At 45.5% G+C, this 10,803-nt stretch overlaps 1 protein-coding gene across 1 annotated transcript in view; it reads left to right on the forward strand.

Moving 5' to 3' along the window:
- LOC126419688 (transient receptor potential channel pyrexia-like) overlaps positions 1–4,465 on the forward strand; it is a 213,010-nt gene extending 208,545 nt beyond the window's left edge. The window contains exon 16 of the mRNA XM_050086872.1: positions 2,966–4,465. Coding sequence (XP_049942829.1) covers positions 2,966–3,259 — 294 coding nt within the window. The 3' untranslated portion in view covers positions 3,260–4,465. The remainder of the gene's footprint in view (positions 1–2,965) is intronic.
- The last annotated feature ends 6,338 nt before the right edge of the window (positions 4,466–10,803 follow it).

Below are 10,803 nucleotides of genomic sequence, written 5' to 3' on the forward strand. Positions count from 1 at the left end.
GTGATCTTTCGTTGAGATTCGTCGTCTTCTTTAGTGTACGAGCATAAGTCAATTATTATCCGCAATTTATTTATATTTTTGTTTATTTTGGTAGCACTGCCGTTTTACGTTGATGACGCATGCATGCGGGAACAATGTTTTGCCACATCGGAGTGCATACTAATGGACTGAAAAATTCCTAAATGGTCGCACAAGTGTTACGCACGATGATGGAGCCGAACGACCATTTACCGCCACAAATGAAGAAAGCATTGAGCGTTCGCGTGGAATAATTCTCTTAGACAGACGATTAACTATTGACGAAGTGGCATATCGTCTGCAAATTAGTCACCGTTCTGCCTATGAAATCATCCACAGCAGACTTACGTTTCATAAAGTTTGTGCAAGATTGGTCCCAAAACAACTCACACAGTTGCATAAACAACGCGCTTGGACATCTGCAAAAAACATTTGGATCGCTAACAAAGGGGACAACTTCTCAGACAGGATCGTTACTGGTGACGAAACATGGATCCATCATTACGAGCTGGAGAGTAAACGGCAGAGTATAGAATGGAAACATCCAAATTCGCTGTGCAAGAAAAAGTTCAAGACCCAACCGTCCGCAGGAAGACTGATGCTTACGGGTTTTTGGGACGTACAAGGTCCAGTACTGGAACATTATGGGGAAAGGGGCACGACAATAAACAGTGTACGTTATAGTGAGATGCTTACCGCCAGGCTAAAGCCTGCGATTCGAAGCAAATGCTGAGGATTGCTTTCAAAAGGTGTTGCGTTGTTGCACGACAATGCCCGTTCGCGTAATGCTGCCCACACTGCTGAAACACTCCAGAAAAATTTAAAGTACTGGATCATCCTCGATATAGTCTCGATCTTGCCCCTTCTATCAACAGGCATTAACGTGCCATCGATTTGCCTCGGACGAAGCAGTGAAAGAAGCGGTGCATTCCTGGCTCGCAGCTCAACCGAGAACCTTCTTGTATGAGGGCATCAGGAAGCTTGTACAACGATGGACCAAGTGTGTTGAAACGCAAGGAGACTATGTCTCAAAATAGTGTTCTTGAAAGTTTCCTATTTGATTACAATAAAATTTTATAACTACTTTGTGGATAATAATTGACTTATAATTATATATCTCATAACATGTATCAGTTGGAAGCTCTACATCGTGTCCTGTTCTAAGCTTCATCTGTATATATGTTTGTTCATTTCTAATCTTGTCCATCATTCCAGTTCTCTTCCTATTTCTTCTCCTTGGTTCCATTTTTCCCTCTATAATCCTTTGTTGCAGACAATTCCCCCGCAATATATGTCCCATCCAAAATTTGTTCCGACTACAGTGGGCACCCTTGCTTTACATTTCTTCGAATGCTCGTCTCTTTTTTTCTGCTCATTCCTTCTCTATCACGTTCTGCTTTGTGTACGTCTCCTTTATTAACGTTCTCTTTTCCCAGCCTATACCAACAGGGTTAAAATTCTCAGCAGTGTTCTCTAGATGACGCTATCGAATGCCTTCTCCAGTCGATAAAACAAGTAAACACTTTCTTGTTCGTTTATATGATTCTTACTCCAATCATGCTGAAACAACTTATAGCATCTCTTTTTCCTTTGCCATTTCTGAACTCCAACTGGGCAGTTCTGAATGGCTGCTATAAATGGAGCTATGACATCAGCTAGCATATAAGATGTGATCAAAAAGTAACGGTAACTTTTTAATTTCGCGGACTTTATATATCCGATTTTCAATTTTTTATGTTGTTGGTACACATATCCCTGATGTGCGCCCGCATCTCGTGGTCGTGCGGTAGCGTTCTCGCTTCCCACGCCCGGGTTCCCGGGTTCGATTCCCGGCGGGGTCAGGGATTTTCTCTGCCTCGTGATGGCTGGGTGTTGTGTGATGTCCTTAGGTTAGTTAGGTTTAAGTAGTTCTAAGTTCTAGGGGACTTATGACCACAGCAGTTGAGTCCCATAGTGCTCAGAGCCAACCTGATGTGCGTTTCAGTTTTTTATTGTTGACAGTCAAAAAGGTTATATACGTTTTCGAGTACTTGGCCAGTTTTTATTTTCAAAAAGGATGGGTCAAAGAATTTGCATTACATGTTGCTTGAAAAATGGATCAAATGGCTCTGAGCACTATGGGACTTAACATCTGAGGTCATCAGTCCCGTAGAACTTAGAACTACTTAAACCTAACTAACCTAAGGACATCACACAACACCCAGTCATCAAAAGGCAGTGAAATGTCGACAAAGATCGAGAGCTTCTGAAGAAGGTTATACTAGGTGGCGAAACGTGGGTACACGGGTATGCCGTCGAAACTAAAACCCAATCGCCCCAATAGAAATTGCCTGAAGAGCCAAGACCGAAAAGAATTTGAAAAGTTCCATCACATATGAAGCTTCTTTTCATTATTTCCCTTGATTACGGAAGGACAGTGCATCGTGAGTACCTTCCTTATGGTCGTACGGTAGAATAAGGAATACTACCTAGAAGTTATGCGCCGTCTGCGTGAAGCAATCAGAAGAAAACGACCAGAATTGTGGCAAAACGACTCGTAGAAATTGCACGACGGGGATGCTCCTGCTCACACCTACACACTTGTTCGTGGCTTTTTGACAAAAAACAAAACTGTATTGCTGCCTCAGCCCTCGTATTTGCTGGACGTGCCCTCCTGCGATTTCTTTCGATTACCGAGGCTGAAGAGAGCCATGAAAGGGCCTCGTTTTTCCAACACTGATGAGATAAATACAGAATCGCTAAAGGAGCTGAACATCACAACGAAAAGTAAGCTCCAGAAGCGCTTTCAAAATTGGAAAAAGCGTTGGCACAAGTGTATTGTATCTGAGGAGATTACCTTGAAACGGGTAAAGTTAATGTTGACGAATAAATAAATATTCTTTAAGAAAAAATTCCCGTTACTTTTCGATCACTCTTCGTATACCGTGATCACTTTGCGTGCTTGCAGGTGCACGCGTTTCCAGCGAGTCGCGAGGTGAAGTTTCTGCTGGACGCCGAGACGACGGAGTGGTTCTCCAGCTACCGCGCCAGTCGCGACGTGCGTCGCGCAGCTGCTGCGCTGGTCACGGAAGTGCACGAGGCCGGCGACGCGAACCAGCACGTGGTGGACAAGGTGGCCGCCTGCGAGCGCTCCGTCCAATCCGTGGTGCAGGCTCAGCGCGACCTGGCGCGCCTCCTCAGGCAGGCCGTGGCCACCATGCAGGAAATGCGGCGCAGGGGACTCCACGACGACAGTGACTAGGGGCTCCGTCTCGATCAACTGCCGGCACTGACGTCTGAAGGCTCCGGTCTGTAGGTGTCACAATGTGGGCTCACCTACCATGGCAGAGTGTTCCAGGACGACATCGACTATGGGCTCCATCCAGATCAACTACTGCCACTATCATCCGAAGAGTCCAGTCTGCAGGTGAAACACTGTGAGTTCACCCACTGTGTGGCAGGGTGTTCCAGTCGACAGCGACTATGGGCTCCATCCAGGTCAACTACCGCTACTAGCGTCCAAATGTTCCAGTGTGTAGGAGTCCCAATGTGGGCTCATCTACTGTGGCAGGGAACTCTGGGACGACAGCGACTACTGACTCCATCCAGGTCAACTACTGCCACTATCATCCAAAGACTCCAGTCTTCAGGTGAAACACTGTGAGTTCACCCACTCTGTGGCAGGGTGTTCCAGGACGACAGAGACTATGGGCTCCATCCAGGTCAACTACTGCCACTATCATCCAAAGCTTCTAGTTTGAAGGTGTTACACTGTGAGTTCACCTACTGTGGCAGGGTGTTCCAGGACGACAGTGACTACGGGCCCTGTCCAGCTCAGCTACCTCTACTAGTGTCCAGTATCACATCGTGAGCTTATCTACTGTGACTGATGATTCCACAGCGACAGTAACTGGGGGGTCCTGCTAGCCCAATGGCCTTTTCTAGAATTTGTCCCACTTTGGGTCTTGTCAACCATCACTAGGAACTCCTGGCACAATTACAGTGTCTGTAGCCTGCGGTCTGTAGGCCTCTCACAGAGCGGCTTGTTATCTGTGACGTCACTGGAAGAGTCGCCAGTAGGTTTATTATAGTGTCACAAATAATCTTTCACTCTTCATGGGATTTACCCTCTTGTGAAACTTTATTGCATATTAGAACTATCTGCCATACAGGAGCCTGCAACTTCACTTTTGCTTTTGCTGGATGAAGTTCTTACAGGGTGAAATACCCATACCTCTTTGGTTTCCAGAGGATCTGCTATTTCGACTTCTCTTAATTCCGGGAGCGCCCCTCGCCGAAATTTCCGCACTGCCATCTGGGCTATCCCAGACCCCGATGAAAGCACTGCGGACGCTTCTGATCTCACGAAACGATCGAATCCGTAGTTGATCTAGAAACATTTCCCAGATATGAATATTATTTGAAGATTCTAATTCAGAGGTAAAGGATGAACCAGCTGATATCTAATACTGGCACTTCCTTTCCCCAGCTGAGGCACTAGTAATGTACTTGCTGTTAAATGTGGTAAAGGACAAAGCTGCTCATAGCAGCTCGTACTAATGAAACTTGCGAGTGACTGTCACCTGCAGTGCTCCAGCTCCCCGTTTTTTATTCACTGTCCGAGTAGTCAAGGTGAGCTATGTGGAATCTCGGCCCACTACACAGTTGATGTCTCTTCAGCCAGATTCTAGGGCTTCTCTATTGCAAGGGTGGTTCTCTATTGCAAGAATTTGGGACAGAGTTTCCAGTTCCAACTTTTGCCTTTCAACCAGTGAATTTCGCTGGTAGGCCTTTTCCGAGACGCCTTTGCCTGTGGTAATGCAACACTTTATCGTCCTTGCACCATTTACGAATTGTAACCCACTTTTCTTTCGCTCAGACGTTTAGCGCTCTTTTCTGGTGTCTCAGAACAAACCAGGGGCAGCTCAAATCGTCCACATATACGTCACTTATGGTAGAAATACTTTGTATTTCCTGACAGCCACGTTGTAAGTGGTACAGATAAAACAAATGAAACAAAAACAAGGAAACATAAAAACGACAGCTATACTGCACAGGTTCACTGAAACTCTGGTACCGTGCATGGCGGAATCCGCACTAGACGTCATGGACGTCGAAGACCCCTAGAGCTCTCTGCACCATCGCGCTGTCTGCCATGGCGGCGCGCTCCTCCTGGTCCACATTTAGTGTGAGGGCGCCATAGTGGAACACGTGGTTCCAGCGGCCAATAGTGGCGCCCCCGATCATGTATTTAAGCGCCTGCCTCTCACTCAACCGGTGCCCCCCCCCCCCTCCCCCCAAATTCTATGAGTCCCTCCAGATCCTTGAGCGTCATGCACTCCGCCTCGCATTCCGTATACGCCTCCCGTCCCCCATGCGGATCCTCTATGACCTCATTCCTTTCCCCCATCTGCTCCTGTTCCTCGAACATATCCGCATCCTCTACACCACCCGCCGTCTTGATCCCCCTCACCCCCTGGTTGCTCCTCTCCTCTCCCATCCCCGCCCCCTGCCACGCCTTCACTGTTGTGTCCCCCCTGCCCTCCATCTCTACACCCTACATCTCCTTTCCCAAGGTGGCTTCCATCAACTCCCCCTCCCGGATGATGCCCTCTCTCCCTCCAGCTATCCCTCCTATCAACTGTGATCCTCACCCCCCCCCCCCCTCCTTTCCTCTGTCCTTTCCCTTGGCTCCCTCTCCCCCCCCCTTCCATCCTGTTTTCTCCCCACCAAACCTCTCCGTACCTCCCTTCTCCCCCTCCCCCCCCGAGTCCTTTTGTATTCCCCTCCTCTGCCTTCCCCGCTCCCTGTTGCGTCTGCCCAGCACCCCCCACCCCTCTTATGGATCCTCATCCTCCATCGGCCCCTTTCCCTCCTCCCCCCCTTCGCTTTTCCTCTCCTTCCCTCCTTTTTTTTATTTTACCATCGTCTCTCCAGTTTCCTCCCACCTGCTCTCGGCAGTGGTATGTCACATTTGCTAACTTTTTAGTGCAGTGTTCCAGTGATTGTTCAGTGTTGTTCGTCTTTCTCGTGTTGTGAACAGAAACCATGCTGTCGCTGGGTGTGAATTTTATGTCTTTTGCGAACAGAAACCAGACTGTCGCCGTGTTTTTTAATTGTCTGCCTATTGTTTTACGTGTCTGCTTCGTATGTATTTTATTAGCATCATCATCCCTTTGTACTATGTTTTAAGTTCCACGATTTTTTCGCCATGTTACTATTTAATTCTCCGATTTTATCGCCTGTTTTTATTATTTATTCTCTTCATCTTTTTAACAAAGTCTGTAGGCTGAAGAGCAGCATACTAAGCTGCTGCCAGCCCGCCCCACCTCTCTGGTCGTAGTCACAACGGAAACAATACCTGGTTAGTGAGAAAATTGATTCACAGTTTTTATGCTTGGAAAACTCTAATTTCACGTATCTTTATGGAAAAAATTCAACTCATGAAGTAATCTTAATAAGGGAAATTAATGCTACATATTAAGACCATTGTCAACCCCAAGATCGAGTGTCGCCTGATGACGTTGCTAACACGTGATGTGGTAAGGAAAGTACATCTGCATGTCTTCTCTGCAGCTCACACTTAATTTCTTAGCAGGGAGTGCATAGAAGCACTTTCAGATTATTTCTGAACCGTTCCACTCTCCAATAGCAAGTGGTAATGTCGAACACCTACTCTTTCCGTCCGAGCTATGAGTTCTCTTACTTTATTACAATGGCCATATCTTCCTATGTTGGCGGGAGCCAACAAAATATTTTAGAATTCGGAGGAGAAAGCTGCTGGCTGAAATTTCGTGAAAAGATCTCGCCTCGATGAAAAAGTCTTTGTTTGAATAACTGCCACCCCAACTCGCGTACCATATCAGTGACACTCACTCCCCCTTTTCGTAATACGAAAAGAGTAACCCTTCTTTGAACTTTTTCGATGTCGACCGTCAATCCAATATGGTAGGACAACACACTACCCAGAAATACTCCATAAAAGGAAGGACAAGCGTAGCGTAGGTGCTAACTTTGGTATATTTGTTGTATTTTCTGGGTGTTCCACCAATAAAATGCAGCTTTTCATCGCCCTTCCCACATTTTCTATGAGATGGTTCCAATTTAAATTGTTAGTATTTGTAATCTTAAGGTATTTAGTTGAATCCACTACCTTTAACCTTTGTAAGGTGTTCAGGTCTATTTTGACCCACAAGGATCCTTCATGGCCTATCATTTTGTAAATATTTTGTTTTAATAAATTTCCTTCACTCTCTTACTTTGTCCTTTATTGAAGCATATTCCGACAGAAAAAAAGACCAGTTTTTGTTGGCAGGGCGGTGATGCTTCTGGGAAACATGGAATTCTCAGGGAATTACCTTTTACCTAGAAAAATCAGGGAAATCTCAGAGAGTTTCAGGTATTTCATAAAATCTCAGGGAATGCTGTGTCTTTAACCTAACATTGAAATGGGTTTCTATTGAATTTTATAAATCACAAATTATAAAAAGCGAAATCTCCCAAAGTGTGATAATTATATTTATATTATTCCAGATAAATTATCGGTGTTTAAAATGTGCAGTTGAACTAACGTTTATGGCTGGTACATAGATTAGCTGAGAGGAAAGAAAAGTCATTATTGTAGTACGTTATCCCTCACCCTTCCTCGCTCACTATTAATTTATCAGGCGTTTCCTGACACAATTTTCTCTCCTCACCCATGGAATTTTCAGGGAACATTTTTCCCAAGTTTGAATAGCTACCCTGGTTTGACCTCCACAGAAATAGCAGAACTTCTTAAGTTGTGCGGGTCTTTTTAGACTCTACATATTTTAACAATTATTTTGTTGTTTTGAACAACGAAATGTCTCTTTCTGTGGAAAGGGAGGAAGGGCCTGGGACCATTGTTTCTTGAAGGAACCAGATCAGTTTGTAATATGATTCTCTTCTATCCAGTCACTTGTTTTCTATCTTCAAAATTCAGTTATTTTGTAGTGGTTTTTTCCTTTTGCAAGATGATGAAACAGACTGCTGAACACATGCGACGGTGATGAAGTAGTATCGGAGTATGAAGGCGACAAAAGCCATGGGATACCGATATGCACATATACAGATGGTAGTAGTACCGCGTACACAAAGTATAAAAAGGGCACTGCATTGGCGAAGCTGTCGTTCGTACTCAGGTATAATAATAATAATGTCGTGTGACGAGGGCCTCCCGTCGGGTAGACCGCTCGCCTCGTGCAAGTCTTTCGATTAGACGCCACTTCGCTGACTTGCGCGTCGATGGGGATGAAATGATGATGATTAGGACAACACAACACCCAGTCCCTGAGCGGAGAAAATCTCCGACCCAGCCGGGAATCGAACCCGGGCCCTTAGGATTGACAGTCTGTCGCGCTGACCACTTTTTTTCCGCTTTCGGTCGTTGCATCTGCTCGGGGCGGACGTCGTAAGACATCCGTTTTTAAGTTCGTTGGTGATCGATTAACTCAGTTTTTTATATTACAGAAGGCACGTAGCCCTCTGACCGAACACGCTGAGCTACCGCGCCGGCTGTCCACTCAGCTACCGGGGGCGGATTGTACTGAGGTGATTGGTGTGAAAAGGTTTCGAACATGGTTATGGCCGCTCGACGGAAATTAACAGATCTTGAACTCGGAATGGTAGTTGGACCTAGACGCATGGGACATTCCATTTCGGAAATCGTTAGGGAATTTAATATTCCGAGATCCGCAGTGTCAAGAGTGTGCCGAGAATACCAGATTTCGGGCATCACCTCTCACCACGGACAAGACAGTGGCCGACAGCCTTCTTTTAACGACCGAGAACAGCGGCGTTTGCGTAGAGTTGTCAGTGCCAACAGATAAGCAACACTGCTTGAAATAACCGCAGAAATCAATGCGGGACGTACGAAGAACTATCCGTTAGCACAGTGCGACAAAATGTGACGTTAACGGGCTATGAAAACAGACGACCGACGCGAATGCCTTTGCTAACAGCACGGCATCTCCTGCAGCGCCTCTCGTGAGCTCGTAGCCATATCGGTTGGACCCTACTTGACTGAAAAACCGTCACCTGGTCAAATGAGTCCCGACTCCAGCTGGTAAGAGCTGATGGTGGAATTCGAGTGTGACGCAGAACCCACGAAGCCACCAAAGTTGTCAACAAGTCACTATGAAAGCTGGTGCTGGCTATGTTTACATGAGCATGGAACCAGCTGGGTCCTTTGTGCCAAGCAACCGATCATTGACTAGAAATGGTTATTTTCGACTGTTTGGGGACCATTTGCACCCATTCATGGACATCACGTTCCCAAGCGATGACGGAATTTTTATGAATTACAGTGTGCTATGTCACCTGGTCACAGTTGTTCGCGAATGGTTGATGAATATTCTTGACTATTCGAGTGAACGATTTGGCCATCCAGATATCCCCATAGAATCCGATCGAACATTTATGGAACATAAGCTAGAGTCAGTTCGTGAACAATATCCTGCACCGGCAAAAGTTTCGCAATAACAGACAGATGTAGAAGCAGCGTGGCTCTGTATTTCTGCAGAGGACCCGCAACGACTTGTGTCCATGCAGTGTCGTGTTGCTGCACTATGTCGGGAAAAAGGAGGTCTGCCGCGATGTTAGCAGATATCCCATGACTTTTGCCGGTATGCAGCTCATCATATTCACTAGAAGACACAGATGATTCATCAGAACAGAAAATGATAAGCAGTGCAATTCTGATTTCCAGGTATAAATCAACTGAATGAAAGGCACAACCCCTACCTTAACTGGGACAGTATGCAGCGTGTAATATACTCGTTATTCTTCAGAATCAACAAGGTTTTCCACAGTTCGCATTGCAAATGGATACTAAACTTTCAGATTGTTCCTACCTCTATCAATTGAAAACACTATACTCGCCCATCCTAATGCTGAAGAAATGCATTTATTTGGAGATAAGCGAAAGAAATTACTTGTTATTGACCTAGATGCTTACATAGGCCTATTGTTACTAGCAGGAGTTTACACGTTACATAAAGAGTCTACTAAAAGTTTCTACTATGAATACAAGAGCCATCCAATTTTCAGAGCTACAGTCTCACTATAAACGTTCAGTATGCTATCAAAGGTTATTCGATTTGTTGATCGAGAGACAAGAGTACGAAGAAGTGAACAAGATAAGTTTGTTCCTATAAGGGATTTATGGGAGAAATGGTTAGAGATATTAGCTAGGTTATACACTACCAAAATGATTGTTATAGTGGATGAGCTGTATTGAGAGAAAGTTGCTATTTCCGTCAGTGTATGCCTAGGAAACCAGTAAAGCTTGGCATCAACAGCCGGGAAAATCGGCGATAGCAGAACATTGCTTAAACGAGGGACACGGGATGAAATATGATGAGACTGTGGCAGTTACCAACACTTCCGGTTTTTCGAAGAGTATTTATAAAGAGGCAATTGAAAGTAGGTTGGCAGATAATGTGTTTAATAGAGACAATACCTGTCCTCTTAGCCAGACTTGGAAACCTGTACTTTTTTTTTTTTTTTTGATTCATCAGTCTTCTGACTGGTTTGATGCGGCCCGCCACAAATTCCTCTCCTGTGTAAATCGCTCCAGGTAAATGCCGGGATGGTTCCTTTCAAAGGGCACGGCCGACTTCCTTCCACGTCATTCCCTAATCCGATGAGACCGATGATCCCGCTGTCTGGTCTCATTCCCCAAACAACCCAACCCCTCTCGTGTGGCGACTACTCCATCTCAGAACAGCACTTGCAACCTACGTCCTCACTTATTTGCTGGATGTATTCCAATTTCTGTTTTCCTCT

Source organism: Schistocerca serialis, chromosome 9 (assembly GCF_023864345.2).
Source record: "Schistocerca serialis cubense isolate TAMUIC-IGC-003099 chromosome 9, iqSchSeri2.2, whole genome shotgun sequence".
NCBI lineage: Eukaryota > Metazoa > Arthropoda > Insecta > Orthoptera > Acrididae > Schistocerca > Schistocerca serialis.